This window comes from Hyperolius riggenbachi, chromosome 3, assembly GCF_040937935.1.
Source record: "Hyperolius riggenbachi isolate aHypRig1 chromosome 3, aHypRig1.pri, whole genome shotgun sequence".
Taxonomy (NCBI): Eukaryota; Metazoa; Chordata; class Amphibia; order Anura; family Hyperoliidae; genus Hyperolius; species Hyperolius riggenbachi.
The window spans coordinates 317,356,315-317,379,844 of record NC_090648.1 but is presented as its reverse complement, the minus strand read 5'-3'; the positions used below and the strand labels follow the sequence as shown (position 1 = coordinate 317,379,844).

The following is a 23,530-nucleotide window of genomic DNA, read 5'->3' as shown; positions in this document are numbered from 1 at the left end:
GATCCGAGATGAAAAACTAACTATAACAAGTAACTTGTCTATATATCTTATCTAAAGTTTAGATAGTTTACACAGCAAATCTAGCTGCAAACAGCTTTAACAGTATATGATTATTTATTCCTGTGATACAATGACAGCAGCCATGTTCTGCTTGTCACATTACACAGGCAAGCTTTCCTGCATCTTCACCCCTCAGCCTGTGAAAAGTTCACTCCCCTCTCCTCCTCATCTCTGCCTCTGAAATCTCTGGCTAATACCACCTCCTCCTGCCCAGACTGAGCTCCCATAAGCCCTTGCTACATGGCTCTCAGAGTGCCAAGGCACTGGAAAGGCTGTGGGTGAAGCTTGTTTAGTTTATAGGGTATTAGAGTATTAAAACAAAAAAAGAGTATTTGGCTGGAGGTATGCCCTATAAACTAAATAAAAGGAAGACAACTATGCAATGAGTAAAAGTTTATCCCGGATCCACTTTAACTACCATCCATTAAATACAATTGAACTTAATACATTACCTTAAAGGGATCCAAGCAGCTTTCTTTTTCTGCAGTTTGTCCTGGTTTCTAATAGCTGGTGTAAATGAAGTGTGACTTTCTAAACCTTTCCGAAGTACATTGTCCTTTTGTTTGCTACTGCTAATTACTGCACTCTTTATCTGCCTGCTCTTTCCTCTTTCTGGGGATAAGCAGGCCTGCAGAAGTAGGGCAATAAAAGGCTATAACAAACATTTAAATATAAAAAGAAGAGATAGAATGGATTTGTTAAGTAATGAGCCACCTTGTTAGCATGCATTTTTAATGTGCTCTTGAGATACCCTGGGTGCTAAAAATGGCGCTCAGTTCTTTTTAAGCAGACTCCTAGAAGCAAGGATGATACAGCCCACTATTTTCCAAAAATCTTCACATACATATATGACTGCTATAGGCAGGAGCAATCCCATAAACTTTCTTCTCAAAAAAGTTGCTTTAATGGGGTTACACCAAGGTCATGTAATGTTACCATTGTGGAGGTAAACAGTGCTTAATAGAGTTCTTTACATTTCAGGTGCCATCCCAATGTTTCTTTGCATTATACTAATGACAGTCTAACAATCCCTAATGACTAAAATATTGTTGTGTGTATGTGTATAGTCCTTTAGCTTTTCTTTTTAGAAAGAAAAAATAAAATAAGGAAGCCTTCTATGGAGTTGGAGCTTAATGATGACAGCACAGACGACTGGATTGTAGGTGACCTGACCCTGCAGTAGATCTCACCAACAGACAACAGGAATGCTTTGAAGTTTTAATGATAAAACATACTTTTTGTTCAAAGACTTTTATCTCAGGTCCACACCATATAGAGCTACAGTAAAGCTGTATCCCCTGCAAATTTGTAACATTTGTCCAATGAAATACAAGTAAACATTTAGATCAATGACATGGACTTTGTAATTGCGATCATCCTGGTACATTTTCTGACATTTTAACAACACTCTCTCTAAATACCTAGCTTATATGTGGGAACACTTAAGTCATTCTGCAGGCAGTGTTTACTGTAGATATCTGATATTTATGACCAGATCTGTCAGGTCTGCATTTTTAAAATTCTATGTTCTACCTCAGAAAAATGTCAAGCTGTTAGATAAAAATACACAATTTGCGATTTATATAAATCGAAAAAATATAAATGTTGTATTTTCACACACATAGCTGCAAAAATATAATTTTACTATTTGTGATCTAAACTGGTCACAACAAAATAAAGAGCATATGTTTATTCAACTTTAAAATCTTGTTTAGTGGCTGGATAATGTGCTGGTTAAGGGCCAGATACTGGCCTTAGCGAAGATTTGAATAATGGCTGAAGCCAGTATCTGTTCTGAACAGTATCAGTAAGGAGTTCTTGGGCAAGACTACCCAACAGCGCACCCTTAGCAGTGGCTGAATAGTGTACTGGTTAAGGGCTCTGCCAATGACACAGCAGATTAGGGTTAGAATTTTGGCTCTTCCAGTTCAGTAAGCCAGCACCTATTTAGTGAGAAGACCTTGGACAAGACTTCCTAACACTGCTACCCTCTGTAGAGGCTGCCCTAGTGGTTGCAGCTCTGGCACTTTGAGTCCGCCAAGAGAAAAGCAGGATAAAAATATTCTGTTGTCTTGTCTAGTGGTTGCAGCTCTCAAGCACTTTGAGTCCAACAGGAGGAAAAGCACTATACAAATTGTAACGAAAAATCCGCAACGCCAGATGGATTGCGGAAATATGGTCGCATCCAGTCCGGCAAGCGGACCTTCCAACGCGGGATGCGGAAATTCGTCCGCATCCGCTGCGCATACCCGCCCGAGCGTTTTGCTCCAAACTCACCAGCCTGCTGCTCACCAGGGCTCTGCCATCTTGCCTCTAGGGGGTGCGCGCGTGCTCCAGACACGCCTTTATACTCTTAGAAAGCGTGTCTGCTGACCTGGAGGTCAGCTGACATTTTAGCCTGCTCTGATTGGTTGCTGCCTGGGGTAGAGACTTCTCTCCCAGGCAGTATATAAGGAAGTGCTTTTCAGTCACACTTCGTCTGTGTTTGCGATTCCCTGTGTCAGCACTCAGACCTAGTCAGCCTTGTCTCTGGTATTGTGTTATATATTGGTTTATCGCCAATATATACACATATTGTACTGTTTGATTTATCGTGTATGATTCTGTGCCTGTCTTGACTACTCTTCTGCTTCCTGATTCTGTACTTCGCCAGCCCGTACCGTTATCGACTATTGGCTTGGTTTCCGACTATTCTCTTGTCTCACGTTTCTGTACTGCTGCCACCTGATCTGTTGCCGAACCTCATTTTGTCTGACCTTTCTCCCTTCAGTGGAACGTCTCCCACTGTAGGGTTCTATCAGAGGCTTGCCTCTTTGAGACGACCGCCACTAGCAAACCCTTGCTGCTAGAGGCCGAGATTCCTCCACTCCGTCCTTTGGAGGATCTCACACACGGGGTTCCCATTCAGAGGTAACCACACCTCTGAGGAATTACTGTGTGGTGGATTTTTCCACAGACTTGTATTTACGCTGTATATTATTGTTGTCTGCTGTTCCAGCTTGCCTGGAGGTTGTATCTCTGTGCCCTATAGAGATACTCGATTGTACCAAGCACCCTCTTGCTTACGATTGTACTGTGTCACGCTATACTTGCATTATTGGTGATTCTGCAGATCACCATATAATCAGGTATAGTATCTGCATTATTAGTGATACTGCAGATCACCAATAATCAGAATCTGTGCTTGTTGACACCAATCGTTACACAAATGTTAGCATTATTATTTTTTAGAAGCTAATTTATTCTAATCAGTCTAACAGGTATAAAGGTTTTGGGCCTGAGGGCAATTAAACCAAAAAAGGCAGTTGAAAAGTATGCTAACAATTACAAAGGTGTAGAAAAATTGTGCAAAATTTTCTGTATTAGTCCTCTTTCACACCAAGACGTTGCGTTTTAGGAGACGTTAAGGTCGCATAACGTGCCCCTACGCAACAAATGGTGGTGTTGAAGTTGGACGTCAGATTGAGCCACGTTATGAGGCTCTTGGTGCTATCCTGGGAAGTCCGGATCTTTTCAATAATTCGGATGATTCGAATCGGATCATTGATAAGATCCGGATCTTTGAACCGAATCTTTGAATCATTTTACTAGGGAAGCAGGGGTGCAGCAGAGTGAGAGGTGCAGGAGAATGAAGGCACATTGAGGGTGCTAATGGGGAAGGGAGAGATGCAGCAGGAAGATTGTGCTTGTGCACAGAAGCTGCAGTTCCTGTTTCTTCCAGACATCCACTGTGAACCGAATCCTTCAGTGTGATGATCCGGATGATTCGACTCACAAAAAAGATCCAAAGATCCGAATTGTTCATGATCTGGACAACACTACAGTGCAGTGAATATTAATTAGCCATGTGGCTAGGAACAATAGCGGACTCTCCCCTTACTGAGCATGTGCAAACAGTCTAACGCAGCTAAAACCACCTATAACGCACAGCATGCTGCACTTTCTTTGAACGTCCAGCGTTACACTGTAACGCAACATGGGCACTGTGAACAGCCCATTGATTTTTCATTACTGTGAGTTAGGCTGCGTTACATGCTGCTCTAACATGCGCCTGTAATGTCCCACTGTGAAAGCAGCATTAAAGAAGGCAAGCCATAAAGGAAATGATGGTACTTAAAGTGAAGTTCAAAATCCAATACTTACCCTGAAGAGAAGGAAGCCTCAGGATCTAATTGAGGCTTCCCTCGCTCATCTGAAGCCCACCATTGCAGAACCCCCTCCACATCGGGACTGCGCAGCTCCTCTTCCCAAATCACAGCCGTGCAGAAGCTGCGCAAGCCCGCCCGCTCATGCGCAGTGGCACAGAGCCCGCAGCTCCGGCTTACTGTGCATGCATGGGCGGGCTCAGTCGGCTATTGCGTGGCCATGATACAGGAAGAGGAGCTACCCGGCCCTGATGTGATTAGCGACAGTGCATTGTTGCTAATCTTCCAGGGGGCTGCGCTCAGTGACAGGGGACAACAGAATAAAGAGGGAAGCCTCAATAGGACCTTGAGGCTTCCCTAAGTATCTGATTTTGTTCCCAGAGCTTCGGCTCAGCTACTCTTTGACTGTTCATATCAAATGAGAAATCATTAATTTATAAATTATTTCCACTACAATCAAGCTACAAAAATAAGGCACGGCAAAGGTTCTAAAACAAACTATTTCAAAGATACATTAATTTGCCATGGAGTTTCCTATTATCCACTACTGCAATTCAGCTTAAAATCTATGCAAAATCTAAAAGCTCAATTGCACCATAACGTGGCAGGACAATGATTGTGCTTGGGAGAAGATGGTGTCACAATTGGATAGCACAAATGGAAATGGTTGCTGTCATTTCCATTAATTTAAACTGTACCCTGTGTTTTGCAATCCATTAGCGATCAGAATCTGATTGCAAACCGTAGGGTAGTGGAAAAGGGCCCTAAGCTGTTGTAAGTCAGGGACAGACAATTCCAAAGAGCCAGGTAACCATTGTACCTTAAAGTGTACCTGAGACAATATGCCTTATAAAAAAAATGCCCTTTAGGCTGATCGCCTCCTCGCCGCCCTCTCAGGCCGCCATGATCCCCTGCTAGGCGGCCCGGTAATTCAGCCGGTTGGGTCCAGTTGGCACCGGCGCTGTCTCCCCCCACCACCTCGAGCAATTGCCGGCATGCCTGTAGGAGAATCCAGGCAGCCTGCGAAGACGGCGATGGATTGATCAGTTTGAAGGGGGCTGGATAAAGCATCAGGTATATATCAATTAAATAGTCTCAGGTTTCCTTCTAAAAGACAACTGAAGTGAGAGGGATATAAGCTGCCCTATTTATTTCCTTTAAAACAATGCTCATTTCCTTGCTGTCCTGCTAATACACTTACTCCAATACTTTTAGCCATAGACTCTGACTGAGCAAGCATGCAGATCAAATGCTTCTGACAAAAATGCATGCTTGTTTCAGGTGTGTGATTTAGACACTACTACAGCCAAAGAGATAATCATGACTGCCAGGCAATAAGCATTGTTTAAAACAGAAATAAAGAGGGCAGCCTCCATAATCCTCTCAGTGTAGTTGTCCTTTAAAGCACACCTGAAGTGAGAGGTATATGAAGGTTTCATTTAAAGAGTAACTGTTAGCCCCAAAAATGAAATTTAAATCTCTATTGCAATGTTTTATTTACTATTTAAGTGAGCCAAAAAAGCAATGCAGAAGTTAAAAATCAATCTATTTTTTTTTACTATGTAGCCTTTTCCCCAAGCTCCGGACGCAAAGCCGCATATCAGATACTGATGAGCATGCAGAGCATGCCTATGTCTGCCTGACCTCCCTCTCCCCCCCAGGACCAGGTGCCGATATAGTCTCACCCCAAACAGCTGACCGCTCTTACACGGAGAGAGAGCGGGAGCACTTCCAGCGCCACCACCGCAGAGCAGCCGCCGCCGAGTCACATGTGAGAGAATCACATGTGAGAGAGATGATCGGCGGCGGCTGCTCTGTGGTGGCGGTACTGGAAGTGCTCCCGCTCTCTCTCCGTGTAAGAGCGGTCAGCTGTTTGGGGTGAGAATATATCGGCACCTGGTCCTGGGGGGGGGAGAGGGGGGTCAGGCAGACATAGGCATGCTCTGCATGCTCATCAGTATCTGATATGCGGCTTTGCGTCCGGAGCTTGGGGAAAAGGCTACATAGTAAAAAAAATAGATTGATTTTTAACTTCTGCATTGCCTTTTTGGCTCACTTAAATAGTAAATAAAACATTGCAATAGAGATTTAAATTTCATTTTTGGGGCTAACAGTTACTCTTTAAACAATGCAATTTGCCTGGCTTTCCTGCTGCTCCTCTGTCTCAATTAAATTTAGCCATAGACCCTGAACAAGCATGCAGCACATGTGCTCTTGCAGTCCTGCTGTTCTCTTTGGCGGAAGTCTGACTAGATTAGCCACATGCTTGTTTCAGACATGACTTCAGCCGAAGAGAATAGCAGGACTGCAAGGTGACTGGTATTATTTAAAAGGAAATAAATATAGTAGCCAGCATCTGCCTTTCTCTTCAGGTTCCATTTAAAAATTGCCAATTGTACCAAACGTGAGATTTTCTCTTTTCTCAATGGAACAATCTCCAACAAATTCCCTGTCCTGCATTGGACAGACCGCCGCCCACATTTTTATATTCATTTGTCCACACTGCGTTTATCAGAATAAAGCTAACTACTCCACCTTTTTATTGCACACTAAATTACATAAACCTGCTCATGTTTTAGTATTTAAGTATACGTCCTAAAAATGTATCCTCAGTATGTGAGAATGAATATTAAAGTTCTGGGATTTCAATCAAACATCCTGTTAGTAAATGTGTTTTACTGAATGCATATTTAAAAAACAGAAATCCATAATTGTTCTTTTGCAAAGTAACTGAATATTCCATCAGTGTTTTTTAAATCTCTTTCACATATTGAGAAGGTATTTATTTTACACAAAGTACCTCTGATTGCTTTTAAAGCGCAATTACTGCATGTGCAACATAATAAATATATATATATTTTTTTTAAAAGGTGCTTACATATTATACTGAATCCATGGGTTGTAAAACATTGAATCTTGAATATCTTTATATATTGAATACCCTTCCTATAGTCCAATATAATCTGATGACTTTTTAATATAAACAGGCCATGTTTATATTAAAAAGTCATCAGATTATATTGGACTATAGGAAGAGTTACTGGAAGGTAAACAAATCAGAGGTTCTGCAACTGCAATCATATATATTCACACACTTGTAGTTATCTTATTTAATAAATCCACACTCGTACCTTAAAAAGGTCTTTCTAAGGGCCTGAGCCCACTGACGCAGTTGTGTCCGCTTTTCAGTTACACATCAATGTTAGAGATGTTGAAAGCGGACAGAAGCGGATACAACTGCGCCAGTGGGCTCAGGCCCTAAGCTTTCATGTACGTTACTGAAAACACACAACTGCTAACTTACCAACCTTCATCATGGGCAAGTTTGAGCCAAGTGAAAGTTCCAACCCACCTAATAGCAACCCAAGCTTTATAAATACAGACCAGGTCTGCATGCTCATTAAAGTGTAACTGTTGGGCATAAAATAAAAAATCAATTCTTTATTTTTATCTGGTAAACAAGTAATAAGGATGCTAACTAGGCAATCCAAAAGTTAAAGTCACTATTTCTTTTCTGGTTGATAAATGATCATTCCCCAGTTTACCTGACTCTTATTTGGTACACACAAAGGAAGCTGCAGGGCATGCTGGGTTGTCCTTTTTTGCTTCTCTACTTTCCCCCCGGGCTTAACTAATGCAGCCTGTTTGGCTGAAGCCTCTTTCCCTCCTGTTTTCCCCTCCCACATCTTTGTTCATCTCTGATTGGGCAATATTTATCATGCACTTTCTATAGCAGAGGGCAGGCAATACATACACAATCAGGCAGAGGAGAGTAAGGGGGGAAATGACATTAGAATTGGCTTCAAAATAGCCACAGTTAAAATGGGAAATGCTAAGAAGGATTTTCTCTTCTTTTTACTGTAGAAAAATCACTAAAATCAAAACTGTGAACAGTGCAATACTGTACATATGTTATGTAAGTAGAGCAAGTATTTATCTACTTATATATATGTGGGGCTGACAGCTCCTCTTTAATGTTCTAAGGTCCATTTTGAAGAACACTTGTCCACTGAACACGGGAAAAAAACTTAACCTATTAGAAAATTAATTCCAGCTTAATTACGGTGAGTATATAAGGGATTATAGTGGTTTTCAACCTGCAAGCCATAAAAGAGAAAGGTCACCATCTATCACCACAAATGGAAGTGGAGCTCAGAGAGGCAGAGAGGCACCATGCAATTTGAAAAAAAAAATTGCATTTCAACGTTTTCACTTCATTACTATTACAAGTATTTTTTTTTTGCGTGACCTATTGTTACCCTGCCAGTTGAATCCACACAGCAATATATACCTGACACAGCCTGTAACACTTCCTCAGTTTATTCAGAGCTACGACAGGAAGTCTTGGCTGGAGGACCACTTCAATCCATAAGTGAACTTATAATGCAGTATCTGAACTTACATCTTATTGTAGGAGTCTTTCACAAACGGCATATGCACTGTTCTGATTTCGCAGTCTTATCTACTGTAAGTCTTTAAGTGCATATCTTGCCATCCTGCCTATTGCTTGAGTCCACTGAATCTGCCATTTATCAGCTAAGTACATTTATAAATATTTCACGTTGTGTATGGAATTTAATAGAGATTTAAAGACACCCCCCCCCCTTTCCTATTCTGTCTAATAACAGGTGATGCTGCCTTGGCCTGACTTGAGAGCCACACTATAGAGAGACGGGCACGGGGACATAATCTTTTCTCCATCCCCACTCAACCCCATTAAACTTGTATGACACACCAGCAATTGTTTACATTTGTCTCCATTGAATTGAATAAAACATTTTTTATTGTTAAACTTGGTGTGTGTTATCGCTGTCCCCATCCAGGTACACCTCTACCACACTGTACAGTAACTGTGGAGAACACACACAGGACTTCAATTACCTTCTGCTCATAGTGTCCTTATATTATCTGAAATGGGAAGTTTCTGTTATTTGCATTTTGAGAGAAGCTTGTTACTGTAACTAAAGAAAAACTTCCCACAATCTTGTTGGCACTGCACAGTTCGGCACAGATCAGCAAAGTCACACAAACCAGGTGATAAAAAATTAAAATTAGGTGACATTTTAGAAAAAAAAAGGTATATATTTGGGGCACTAACTGTTTTTAGGCAATTTTTTATTTCTGGATGTTACAACCCCCTTTAAAGAGAAACTCCGACCAAGAATTGAACTTTATCCCAATCAGTAGCTGATACCCCCCTTTTACATGAGAAATCTATTCCTTTTCACAAACAGACCATCAGGGGGCGCTGTATGATTATTGTGGTAAAAACCCCTCCCACAAGAAGCTCTGAGAACCGTGGTACTCCTGGCAATTTCCGGTCTGTGAACTTTGTTGCATTGTGGGAAATAGCTGTATACAGCTGTTTCCAACTGTCAAAAAAGCATGCAGCAGCTACATCACCTGCCAATAGTAAAAATGTCACCATGTAATAAATGCCAGAATGTAAATCAGGAATTTAAAAGATTTTACAAGGGGCAAACACTGACTAAATTATTTATACATAATTACTGTAAAGATGAAGCACTTTTTTATTACATTATTTTCACTGGAGTTTCTCTTTAAGTGGCTACATCAAACTTACTTGTCCCCAGTGAGACTGGCTAGTATTTGCTAGTTAGGCTTTTGTTTTTCTATGCTAGGAAAGCCTTATTATTAAAATAGAAATTGCAAATTGTCCCCACCCTGAATGAGTGGAAAACATTGATAAATGTAAACCTCCCCCTGTACAAAATAACTTATCAAACTAGGGGTCAACCGACCACCTTTGAAAGGGCATGGGTTGTACGGGTTGACACATCTGCATCTGTTATCACTAATATATGTTTTGTTAAAAGAGGATATGTGATGTAATGTAAGCTGATTACAGGCACTAATAGTGGTGGCTAAAGTAACTGGAGTATGATATACACATTTTTCAGATTTCATTTTTATGCTTATTGTCATTGATGATATTGTACTTGTTGTAAATAATCGATGGATTTACTTGTTATTATGGATTTCAATTAGCTAACTTGAGCCAAATTTAATTAAAATTCTCTGCAAAAAAAAAAAAAAAAAACTAAAATACAAGTCTTTTTTTTTCCCCCCAAAAAAAAATCACAGAAGGTACGTTTTTGTGGTGCTGGCTAAATAAGTAAATCTTTTTCAGTACGGGGAGTAGGTGATCTCTCTGTGCCTGGGTAGCAACTTCCAATATGCTGGCAGCAAGGAGCTGATCTATCAAGCCACGACCTAGCAACCAGGTATTTTGTGCGTAAAGTACTGTAGATATTTATACATTGCTAATTAACTCACATTTCCAATAATAAGCACTAAAATGGGAGGGAGAACTAGGCGTTAAGACTGTTAAGTTAACAGGTGTTAAGGCGGCCACTAATAATAGAATTTGCAAAATGATTGTTAGTTTCCAATCTTTCATATGCTCGATTAAAAATGATCGTTCGGGACCACTAACGGACAAAAAAAAAATCTCCTAATCAATCCAATCAGATTAATGAAATCAATTCAATTTTCCGATCGATCCCACCAATCTTATTGTTTAGGTCCATTAGTGGTCCCAAGCGATCCTTTCTGATCGACCATAAGAATGATTGGAAATGAACAATTGTACGCTGAATTGTATCGTTTGTTGCCACCTTTATCGAGACACTCTCTTGTATATGAAATCATGAGAAACATTGGTAAACACAAACTGAATGAAAAGGGTGTACCTGAAATCCACTTCCATTTATAATTATTAAATATTATAAAATCCTTTTGTAGACTCCAGGATCATGGTTGTGTGTTTACATCTCAAAGGCGAATACTAGAAAATGATATCTGCTAAAGCTGCTGGCAGTGCCACCCTGTCTCTACTCAATAAATACGGCACACAGAGGGGTGGATACACAAAGCAGCATTGTGCTGGAATGCATGGATTTACACATTTTAAGCAAGTAAAAGTAAACATGCATAGTCTAACTACCGTATATACTCGCATATAAGCCGACCCGCATATAAGCCGACCCCCCAACTTTTCCCTGAAAAACCAGGGGAAAATGATTGACCCCCATATAAGCCGGGGGTAGGAAATGCTGGCCGCCTTATTCCCCGAGTGTGTCTTAGTATAGCTAGTAAAGTGTCCAGTATGGGTAGGTAGTGCCCCAGTATAGCTAGTATAGTGCCCAGTATAGCTAGTATAGTGCTCAGTATAGCTAGTATAGTGCTCAGTATAGCTAGTAAAGTGCCCCAGTTTAGCTAGTATACTGCCCAGTACAGCTAGTATAGTGCTCAGTATAGCTAGTAAAGTGCCCCAGTTTAGCTAGTATAGTGCTCAGTATAGTGCTCAGTATAGCTAGTATAGTGCTCAGTATAGCTAGTATAGTGCTCAGTATAGCTAGTATAGTGCCCCAGTTTAGCTAGTATAGTGCTCAGTATAGCTAGTATAGTGCTCAGTATAGCGCTCAGTATAGCTAGTATAGCGCCCCAGTTTAGCTAGTATAGCGCTCAGTAAAGCTAGTTACGTGCCCCAGTTTAGCCAGTACAGTCCCCGCTCCCCATGGCCGCCGCCGCTATTACCTGGCTGCATCTTCTATTTCAATCTCCGTTCTTGTAAACATTCAGAGCAGCGCGCCCGGCGCTGCTACTGTGACGAGCGGCGAGCCAGGAAAGAGCGGTTCCCATAGTAACAGGACGCTCTTTCCTGCCTCGTCACAGTAGCAGCGCCGGGCGCGCTGCTCTGAATGTTTACAAGAACGGAGATTGAAATAGAAGATGCAGCCAGGTAATAGCGGCGGCGGCCATGGGGGGAGCGGGGGACCCGCGGACCAGCGGAGGGGGGGACCCGCGGACCACCATGACTCGCATACAAGCCGAACCCCCAACTTTTGGCCCCCTTTTTGGGGGTCAAAAATTCGGCTTGTATGCGAGTATATACGGTACTCAAAACATCACATCCTTTATCTCTATAACCCATAAAATAACGAGCGGGTAAGCAGACAGGTGTAATGTTTGTACCTGTTCATGTCTTGTCTGCTTTCTCGCCAATTTGTTTGTTATAAAGTAAACAGACATCACATTCTGAGCAGTAATACTTTTACACGCATAAACTTTTATTTCTTCAAAATAACACGCATTAATCTATTTACAGCATAATGCTTTGTGAATCAACCCCAGAGTAAAGTGTCACTACCCAAGAGGCCTCCAATAGTCCTGTCTATGGTGGCAGAAGCAATGGAGCACTTTGTCACCTCCACTGCTAGCTTAAATGCTCTGAAAGTGTTTACATTTTTTACATTTTCCTTGACCAAAACAATTATTTCTGATAATTTTATCCAGGAAACTACAGTGTGTGCAGGTGTCTCCCAGTGTTGTCCTCCCCATAGCTATTCGCATGGTTTGCCTTCCCACAATATCAGAAGAAGTTCCAGCTACATGATACAGTTTTTCTATTTCCCCTCCACATCGATCAGAAAAAACTGCGGTCAATAGTACATTGGTGGACCAGGACTATGGACTAAGAGGTAGTCACAGCAGAGTGTCTACAGTGGTTACAATATACCGTATTTTTGGGAATATAAGATACACTTTTTCTTCCCCAAAACTGGAAGGAAAAAGTGGGTGTGACTTATATAGCAAATATACGGGGAAAAAATGGTGCAGAGTGCGCAGGGAAGCACTTACCGCATCCTGCTACAGCGGTACTCTCCTGCGTCTTCTGATATCCGGGTATACTTTGGCCATTTGCTGCAATACAGCTCCAGTCCTCCTTCCAGGTCAGCTCATACTTCTTGCATTAATGGTTCCGCCATACTGTGTGACTCCTACCGCTGCACGTATGCCAGGGTCACGCAAGACCTGCAGAGCATGTGGACCACTAGGGTCAGGCAGTATGGGGGAACCCCATTAATGCGGAAGTATAAGCCGACCAGGAAGGAGGACTGGGGCTGTATTATGGCAACTGGCCGCATTGTACCCAGATATTGGAAGAGGCAGATGCCAGAGAAAAGGAGAAACAGGACGGAGCGAGGGGGAGAGGAGCTTGGCAGCAGGATGTGGGTAAGAAAGCTGAGCTACTGAAGTGGCAGTGTAATGTAGTATGTAGTGTAGCTTAGCTGATGGGGGTAGCAGGGGTTAGTGTAGAGTAGCTTAGAGACAGCTTGGGGGGAAATGGCCCATAAGACGCTGCTGCACTATAGACGAACCAGAATTAGTATTTTTTCCCCCTGATTTTTGACCTCTCAAACTAGGTGTGTCTTATAGTCTGGAGCTTCTTATATTCCCAAAAACCTAGTACTTCATTAATTTCCTGGGATACCAAGGAATCTAATTTGGCTCTAATTAGAATCTCTGGATTCCACTGGTCAAGGAAGACAAAAATAAAATCTAAGAGAGAGTTTCTACCTCATTTTGCTCTATGAAAAGCATCTGTTTTAAGATAGTCTGTAACGCAGAGCACCTCTTACAGTGGTGTGAAACTCAAAAATACATTTTTGCTCTAAAACATTAAGCACAGCAAAATAAATAAATACAATTACAAAGACATGTAAAGGCTGATATAATGTTACTGAAGGCATGTTTAAACTTCACTAAAGTTAACTGATAACATTAATGGTTTTCAGGACAAATTATACAGCTGAAGCTAGCCTGCATTGTTTACACTGCTTAGTACAGTATAATTTAAGTCAATATGATTTTAGTATGCAACAGCAATCTTATCAATTGGCTTTTGAGTGAAGTAGAATCTTCAGTATTAACTCTTCCAGTTACCAGCGAACCATTTATATCTATTTTGCTATTTGTTTTATGCAGCGTTTAATGCTTAGACCACAGGTGTCAAGCTCCAGTCCTCAAGGGCCATATCAATGCCAGTGATTAGGATAGATAGAGAAATGGAGAAATATATTCTACTCTATGAACCACACAATTCCTGATTCTGTCCCATCAATTAATTTGAGCTGTGCCAAAAATGTGGAAGGACCTTGACCCTTGAGGACTGGAGTTTGACATATCCGGTTTAGACGATAGACAAGATTTCCATACCACTTTAAGCTTTCTATACGTAATAAGATATTTAAATAAGGCAAGGTTTCCTTTGAAACATAATTGCAGAAGAACATTATTTCCTCAATAGAGGAGTCGGAACAATTTTTGGGTCGGAAGTGGTACGTGATGAATGTGTAGTGTAGGAAGAATCCCCTCATTTTCATGCAAAGTACCTGCACATAATGCTTAGATGTACCCACAGTAAGATTGCCTAGGGCCTGATGGATATTCTTTGTTCCTGTGTGCACCCTCTTCTACAGCTTAAAATGAACCTCCGGACTAAAAATCTACTCAGCAGAACTGAAAAGGCTTGGTGTTTCTTTAACAATTTCACAGCATCAGAACTTTGTTTTTCTTACCAAAGCATCATTTTTAGCTGCATTTTTAGCTAAGCTCCACCCATTAAGGAAAAAAAGCCCAGACTTTTTCCCTGATGCTGTGCAGAGCATGATGGGATTTCCTATGTTGTTATTCACGTTGCCTAGCAACTGGGAGAGGTGCTCAGGACACAGGACAGTTGGAACTGTGTCTCATGCTCCGTCACCTCCTTTCAACCAAAAAGATGGCTGCCATCATGAAATCAAACATTTGCCTGTTCTTTTAAAACAGTGTGGGTAAGAGATTATATTACCTATCTATTTTAATTAACATAACTAATGTAACTTAATGACAGTATGTTTGTTTAGGCTGGAATTCCTCTTGAAGTTTAAAGTGCATCTCTGGTGTACATAAAAAACACAGAGGTACACTAATGCTTAAAAAGGTGTCGCTCCAACACATTGTCTGTTTAATAAGATTCACTTGAAGCCTGTATCAGCTGGGTTCCAATGCATAGCTCTGTCCCATTGCATAAAATGGCCTTGGCCTTTTCTATATTGGCCTTTTCTATATCAGATATAGAAAAGGCAGAGACCTTTTTCTGCAAGGTGGCAGGGCTACACGTTGGAACCCAGCTGATATGGGGCTCTGGTGAATCTTATTATAGAGGAGACATGCTGGGACATTCACGTTGGCAATGACAAGATGGTAGAGTGTCAGCTTCCTGGCCAGGAGCTTTGTTTTTTTTTTTCCGAATGCAGATGCCATCTTAATATAGCTTTAAAATTCCTAAGCCTTTGCAGTGATGAATTGCCCTTTATGTTACATACTTTCCTTCAATAAGCTTGTTATATGCAAATTAGAGGAGTCGAGGAGTCGTTGGAATCATAAACTCCAGAGTCTGATGATTTCCGTATGGACTCCACAGCCCTGATATACTGTATACTATATAAAAAACACTGTAGAAGATGCTGACACTATATAAATAATAATTACCATGTATGCATAGGGGGAGCAGCATCCCAGCAACAGCTGCATGGGTTTGTACTGCACTGACAAAAGCTAAATTCACTTTCTATTAAGATATCAATTGGTTACCTGATCTTGAACAAACTGAATACTAAAAAGGGAAGGTAAGGCTCCACACACACGCTAGACCAGCAGTCTGAAATGAACGAGGGACAATTTATCCCCTGAGTATTGTCAGAAAGGAAGAGGTACACCGGCGTGAAGAGGCACCGACAAACCACAGTCATGGTCCATGTAGACCAATTCACCCCTGCAGCTCCATTTGGATGATAATCAGTGTTAGTTGGTAGGTGGTAATTGATCGTTTGCATGTAAACATTGGTGCGTGGCTACCTACATATTTCTGGTTCCTCCATTTTGAGCTTCCACAAATGATCCCCCCTTGTTGCACTGTCGTTGACTTCAAATGTGCCATGTTGCTGTCAGATGTCAGTCAATCGCCGCATTTTCAACAGTGATTGTTCGTCTGCTAACGAGGGTGGTCTAACGTGTGTACGGAGCTTAAGACTAGAAGAAGTAAAATGTGACAGGGAAAATTATACTGGCAAAATGCCGGCATCTTACAGTGCATAAAGGACATATGAAAATCATGTAAATAGTTTGATTATACAGTATATTCTTTCTGTATATTTGTCTCTTTCTATGGCTTATTTCACATATGGTGTATTTGCTGTACGCTTTGCACTTGGATAAGTTAATGGCAATGTGTCCGCTGTGTGAGGAAAACGTGCAGGTCAGGTTTGTGTGTTGTGTGAATGCAATGGGCAAATCTGGTAAAGGGGTAGGCAGACCTGTGTGCCATGTTCACGCTTTTCCATAGAAAAGCACAGTACCATTTTGCATGTCCACTGCCACCTGCTCTAGGAAGTGCTGTGGCAATGGACCTGTTTTTTTTTTCTTGGTTTATTATCGGATATTATGAACCTTTAGATGACAATCTTCTAAGATGTAAAGTAACTTGTACAGCTTTTTGAACTGCCGATCCATTTGAATGAAAGTTTTACAGTCTTATGAGGTATTATCTGTACTCTTGGAGAAACGTCCCTATTTTACTAGCATTTTATTAACAGTCATGGGAAATTGTAGACACCGCACAATCGCCATGTCTGAGGAATTGCCCCTCAAGCACTCTCTCTAAATCATTTCACAGCAAAATACATTTTATTTTAAAAATACAAAAAGTACAAAATCTGTTGGTCCAAGGTGAACAGTTAAAAGCATATGCAGTCCATGCTTCCAAAGCCTGCACACGTATGAGACACCAAGCAATAAATATAATTGACACCAGCTTGAGTAACATTGTAATTTCAATTGAGAAAAAAAGTTTGAGCTTAAAGGTCGGCAATTTTTTCTCCAAAGATCAGTACATTTTCAAAAGGTATTCTTACCCATTTTCTGGGGCGCCCTCTTGGACGTTTTTCACCACTACCCTCTTCTTTCTAAAAACAGAAAATAAAATATAGGTTTAATGATTAACCCAATTATACTTGGAAAAATGAACAAAACAAAAATCTTCTGAGTAGGGTGATATTTATACATGTGTATGGCCCTTCACACTGACTGACACTCAGGTTATGGATGGGCCTGTCAATATGAATGCTTCAGGTTCCAAATGCACCATATTCTGAGAGGTATTTTCACTTTTGCACCTAATCTCACACACTTTTTAGGGCACCCTATAGCTGATAGGGATCAAGGTTCCACCGGTCACGTTATCAGAGAAAGTGGTTTTTGTCTCAAATATTTTCCCAGATACTGAATTTCACAAAACTTTCTGCAAGTTTCCCTTTCTAATCATATTTTCTGAGTGTTCACAAGGGTACTCACAATGATTACTGTACAGTGTTGTGCACAGTCAATAATGTATGTGTCCCTTGCAGAACTTGTTAGAAGGGGTACTGCAGATAAGACACAGGGTACATGTCTCAGAAAAACAACATGGAGACACTGAAGTGAATTGAAGAGAAAAAAAAAAAAACATATGTAACTCAGTGCACATACATATAAACTCAAAAAACTCAATATCAAAGCTGAATATTTTTGAAGGTAGTTCTTAGTTTTTTTTTTTAGTTTTAGCTATTTTAGGGGGATAGCGGTGTGTGCAGGTGACTATTACTGTGCATAATTATTAGGCAACTTAACAAAAAACAAATATATACCCATTTCAATTATTTATTTTTACCAGTGAAACCAATATAACAATGTAGTGTAAGTACTAGGTCCAATTTTTTTTTAGGGGGGAAGCCAATTAGCTTATCCGTATGTTTTTGGAATGTGGGAGGAAACCGGAGTGCCCGGAGGAAACCCACGCAGACACGGAGAGAACATACAAACTCTTTGCAGATAGTGCCCTGGCTGGGATTCGAACCAGGGACCCAGCGCTGCAAGGCAAGAGAGCTAACCACTACGCCACCGTGCTGCTTATAGCCACCTTTCTTTGCAAGGACACTCAAAAGCCTGTCATCCATGGATTCTGTCAGTGTTTTGATCTGTTCACCATCAACATTGCGTGCAGCAGCAACCACGGCCTCCCAGACACTGTTCAGAGAGGTGTACTGTCTTCCCTCCTTGTAAATCTCACATTTTATGATGGACCACAGGTTCTCAATGGGGTTCAGATCAGGTGAACAAGGAGGCCATGTCATTAGTTTTTCTTCTTTTACACCCTTTCTTGCCAGCCACACTGTGGAGTACTTGGACGCGTGTGATGGAGCATTGTCCTGCATGAAAATCATGTTTTTCTTGAAGGATGCAGACTTCTTCCTGTACCACTGCTTGAAGAAGGTGTCTTCCAGAAACTGGCAGTAGGACTGGGAGTTGAGCTTGACTCCATCCTCAACCCAAAAAGGCCCCACACACTCATCTTTGATGATACCAGCCCAAACCAGTACTCCACCTCCACCTTGCTGGCGTCTGAGTCTGACTGGAGCTCTCTGCCCTTTACCAATCCAGCCATGGGCCCATCCATCTGGCCCATCAAGACTCACTCTCATTTCATCAGTCCATAAAACCTTAGAAAAATCTGTCTTGAGATATTTCTTGGCCCAGTCTTGACGTTTCAGCTTGTGTGTCTTGTTCACTGGTGGTCGTCTTTCAGCCTTTCTTACCTTGGCCATGTCTCTGAGTATTGCACACCTTGTGCTTTTGCGCACTCCAGTGATGTTGCAGCCCTGAAATATGGCCAAACTGGTGGCAAGTGGCATCTTGGCAGCTGCACGCTTGACTTTTCTCAGTTCATGGGCAGTTATTTTGGCCTTGGTTTTTCCACACGCTTCTTGCGACCCTGTTGACTATTTTGAATGAAACAATTGATTGTTCGATGATCACGCTTCAGAAGTGTAATGATCCGCTCAGCTGGCTGACCATTCAGCTGTTTGACCATTCCTTATGTCTGAGAGATGCAGGTCTCTGGAAAAGAGACCTGGCTTCATCTTGCAACTTTCAGAGTTGCTTTGCTGAGAGATTTGCATACATGCAAATTGCCCAGCTGTCTCCTTTGAGGGCTGGTAGTATAAAAGCTTTCTGCTCCCAGAAGGCTTTGCTGGTCATAACGGTTTGTTAAATACACTCCTGGAGTGCCAGCCTTCCCTGTTGGATTGTTATAGTTATCTTGGAGTAATTCTGGGGACTGCACTAGGCAGCTCCTCTAGTGCAGTTAGCTTGCTTATCTGTTTTGTCTGTGTTGCCTCTCTGCTGTGATTGTCCTGTCGCCAACGGTGGTCGATAGGAAATCGTCCTGTCTGTCTGTGGGTGCTAACCAGAGCAGCGGTTGCTACTGGTAGCCCCTTCTGTTTCATCTGTCTTGCTTGGATCGCACTAGCCCCTAGCGGTAGCGGCTGTGGATCCTTCTGATCTGTGATCCTGTCCCTGAACTTGGATCGCACTCGCTCTGGCGGAAAGAGCAGTGGATCCTGCTAACTCTGTTTCTATACTTGGTTCACACTCGCTCTGGCGGAAAGAGCAGTGGATCTTTCCTATCCTGCTTCCCGTCCGTCTGTCTGTCTGTCTTGTCTGATACGAACGCTTGCTGTAGGCTCGGTGAGGTAACCGTTAAGCTAGCGTTCGTGTTCTCTGTTTCGTGTTTGTGTGTCGATGGTTAGTTAGGCGTGCTTGTCTCTGTTGCGCTTAACGTGCGGAGATCGCGCTGCAAACGCGTTCGCTGTTGCGAATGAGTGCGGTGTTCGCGTTTAGTTAGCGTTTGTTATTTTCCTTATCTTCTCATTGTATTATTTGCTGTGCCTTTGCTACTCTCGTGCCCTGTCTTGCTTAAGTCTTGTGTCACCTCTGGCAACCGCCTCTCTTGCGATTGCGTTTCCTACTCTGTTTCTGCTGTTGTGTGTGTACCGTCGCGGGTTGGCGACTAGATTGCTGCGCACACATACATTCTGTCCCTGTGCTCATTCTCATTCGCTATCGCTTCTCTTGCGATTGCGTTCTCACTTGGTTTCCTTTGTTGTGTGTTCACCGTTGCAGGTTAGCGACGGGATTGGTGGACATACATACATTCCTCCTCTGTGCTTATTCTGTCTTGTGTCACTGTTAGCAATCGCCATCTCTTGCGATTGCTTTCTCACCGGATCTTCATGGTTGTGTGCTCATCGTCGCAGGGTGGCGACTAAATTGGTGGACACACATACACTCTGTCACTTTACTCTCTCTCTAAAGATGAGCATGGCATAAAGCCTTCAGAAGTCTCAGGACTGACCAATGAGATTGCCACATTGCCTGCCACAGGAGATGGGAGTGGCAGGCCCCCACTGGCTTTTCAGCTGAAAAGTGGGTGTGTGCATGGTGCAGCCAGAGTTTCCAGACTCCTGGAGTGCTCTGATACAGCGTATTTCCAGTTACAGAAATAAGATTGAACAGCTTTGCCAGCCAGGCTGGTGTTCAGTAGCCTTTTATTACTAGTAAATTGTTTTATTAGATCATACAATTATTTCCTGATCAGAGCTGCGAACATCTCCAGTGCTCTGCTGTCTGACATCAAACTACATCTTACACTACTACCTCCCCATAGGCCTGCTTTTGCTTACATATAAAAACAAGGAACACCAAGAGCCCCAATAGTGTAATATGTACTGGTAAATGGTTACTAGATAGAGTAAATATTAATACTCACAAACCAGGGTTACCATTAGGCAACCACTGTAAAGGCAGGTGGGGAGATTTTCCTGACCCCACTCAGGAATAAGAAGTCGCTCTCTGTAGATGAGAAAAAGGGGTTCAACCCTCCACCCAGGGTGGACTCAATATTATGCAGGAGAACAGAGGCGCCAAAAGGATAAAAGGAAACTAAATGAGCTTAAAAACCAAATTCTTGGTAAACAGAGGAGGTAGTGGTGGACTTACCTCCTCCAAGTAGACACACAACGACTTTAGTACACACAGTCAATATATTTTATTTATGAACTCCAAATATGCAACGCGTTTCGCAGGTTTGATCCCGCTTCATCAGGCAATAACAACGGAGCAATAGCATATGTGGTCAGTAGAAGAGTTGTTACACATTTCATTGACAGTCAGAATGCCAGAAATACATTTCAGCATTTCCTCTAAAGATGAGCATGGCATAAATCCTTCAGAAGTCTCAGGACTGACCAATGAGATTGCCACATTGCCTGCCACAGGAGATGGGAGTGGCAGGCCCCCACTGGCTTTTCAGCTGAAAAGTGGGTGTGTGCATGGTGCAGCCAGAGTTTCCAGACTCCTGGAGTGCTCTGATAAAGCATATTTCCAGTTACAGAAATAAGATTGAACAGCTTTGCCAGCCAGGCTGGTGTTCAGTAGCCTTTTATTACTAGTAAATTGTTTTATTAGATCATACAATTATTTCCTGATCAGAGCTGCGAACATCTCCAGTGCTCTGCTGTCTGACATCAAACTACATCTTACACTACTACCTCCCCATAGGCCTGCTTTTGCTTACATATGCCTGCTGAGGAGAAGGATAAGCCTGAGACAGCTTTTCCTCCCACCCAAAAAATGGCCACACAGGTGGAGTACATAAGCAGACCCCCAGGGCTGGGGGAGATAATCTGAACACTCCCAGTGAGCTGACCTGAAGGAGTTTAGGAAACAGACATGCATGTGAAGGAACCAGGATTGTGTAAATTATTGTTTATTTCTGCATGTGTGAGCTATGTAACTTCTACAGAGGTTGGGGGAGTAGATGTGAATAATAGCTTGAAAGCTCTCCATACATTTCAGTTTTAAGTGCATGCAGGCACCTCCACCTGCAGTACAACCACCAGAACTGTTTTATTGCACTGAAACTTATCTTCACATTGAGAAAAAAATACAAAAATGTATCCATTCCATTTCTGATAAGTATTGGAGAAAAACATATAGGCTGCTATTGGAGGCCTTCTTTTGAACAGGGCTGTAGAGTCGGAGTTGGAGTCGAGGAATCTGATAAATTTTGGGTACCTGGAGTCGGAGTTAGTTTCATAAACTGAGGAGTCGGATGATTTTGGTACTAAATCCACAGCCTTGGTAAGTGTTAGACTAAGAAGTTGAGGAGTCATTTTGGGTACCTGAAGTCGGAGTTAGAGTCAGTGGTTTCATAAACTGAGGAGTCGGAGTCAGATTTTTGGACCGACTCCACAGCACTGTTTTTGAAAATGTATGATGCCTGGCTGAGAGGGAAGAGTTTTGTGGCTTCAGCAAACTACAGAGAAGGTGGCTGAAGCACCTGCGAGAATAACAGGTTTTCATCATTCTTCCAAATCAAGATTTTTATAGTGCATATCCCCTAATTAAAGCAAACCTAGACTGAAAATAAATGGATGAGATAAACAATGCTAGCTATAGTCCTACTTCTTATTAGGAGTTTCCCATAATAACGCATTGTATTTTGTGATTACAACTAAAATATGTAATAGGATGAGATGAAAAAGTCCCCCTTCACCAAGATATGGAATAAAAGCCTGATGTTTATTGACTGGATACTGTGGTGGGTACACTAAACGAAAGAAAAAAACACAGAGACACCGGGAGCCCCAATGGTGTATTATCTTTGGACAACTGGGAACAAATCAGGAGTAATAATACTCACAAGTGTAGGTTGCTCCAGAGGCAACCACTCCCAACAGGCAGGTGGGGAAAGCCCGTCCCCACTCGGTCTTTATTACGTGGTCGCAGCTCCTTTCAAGAAAAAATACTCACTGTATAGTGAGTAAACAATCCCAAAACTTGGGTCATTATATTGTAAGTATTGAGAGACCAGGAGGCGCCCTTATTGTATTTTCAAGACGGTATTGGTCAATCAACTATATATAAACAGATAATTCGCCTACCTTATGAAAGGAGACAGTGTTCAGACAAAATATCAAGTAGATTTATTAATAAAGGCACTTCGGACTACGCGTTTCACGGTACAAACCGCTTCCTCAGGTCGAAATAAAGTGCTCTTATATGAAAACAAAGAGCCTGGGCCCCAAGCCGGTACTCCGGTCAGCGCTCCTAGATATTTATATATAGCTATATCTAGGAGCGCTGACCGGAGTACCGGCTTGGCGCCCAGGCTCTTTATTTTCATATAAGAGCACTTTATTTCGACCTGAGGAAGCGGTTTGTACCGTGAAACGCGTAGTCCGAAGTGCCTTTATTAATAAATCTACTTGATATTTTGTCTGAACACTGTCTCCTTTCATAAGGTAGGCGAATTATCTGTTTATATATAGTTGATTGACCAATACTGTCTTGAAAATACAATAAGGGCGCCTCCTAGTCTCTCAATACTGATGTTTATTGAAGCATCTGTGGATATACAGTGAAACAACTCACACGTATCGGAGCAAACATGTCTCTTTAATCATAATTGACAAACAAATAGTACTCCACACGTTATATAGGTGATTAGACTTGACCAAAGTGTGCATTACTTGTCTTAACCACTTTCCCCACCACTACAGTATATCTACGTCAGCTGTGGCACCCTCCAAGCCACAGCG

General features: G+C 41.9%; 1 protein-coding gene across 3 annotated transcripts in view; it reads right to left on the bottom strand.

Annotated features, from left to right (window-relative positions):
* HMGA2 (high mobility group AT-hook 2) overlaps positions 1-23,530 on the bottom strand; it is a 169,014-nt gene that overhangs the window by 92,732 nt on the left and 52,752 nt on the right. For 2 of the 3 annotated variants that reach the window (XM_068272758.1, XM_068272756.1), the window contains one exon: positions 16,967-17,017. In XM_068272758.1, coding sequence (XP_068128859.1) covers positions 16,967-17,017 — 51 coding nt within the window. Of the gene's footprint in view, positions 1-15,915; positions 16,086-16,966; positions 17,018-23,530 lie in introns of all 3 variants that reach the window. The other variant, XR_011030025.1, reaches the window with a different exon arrangement.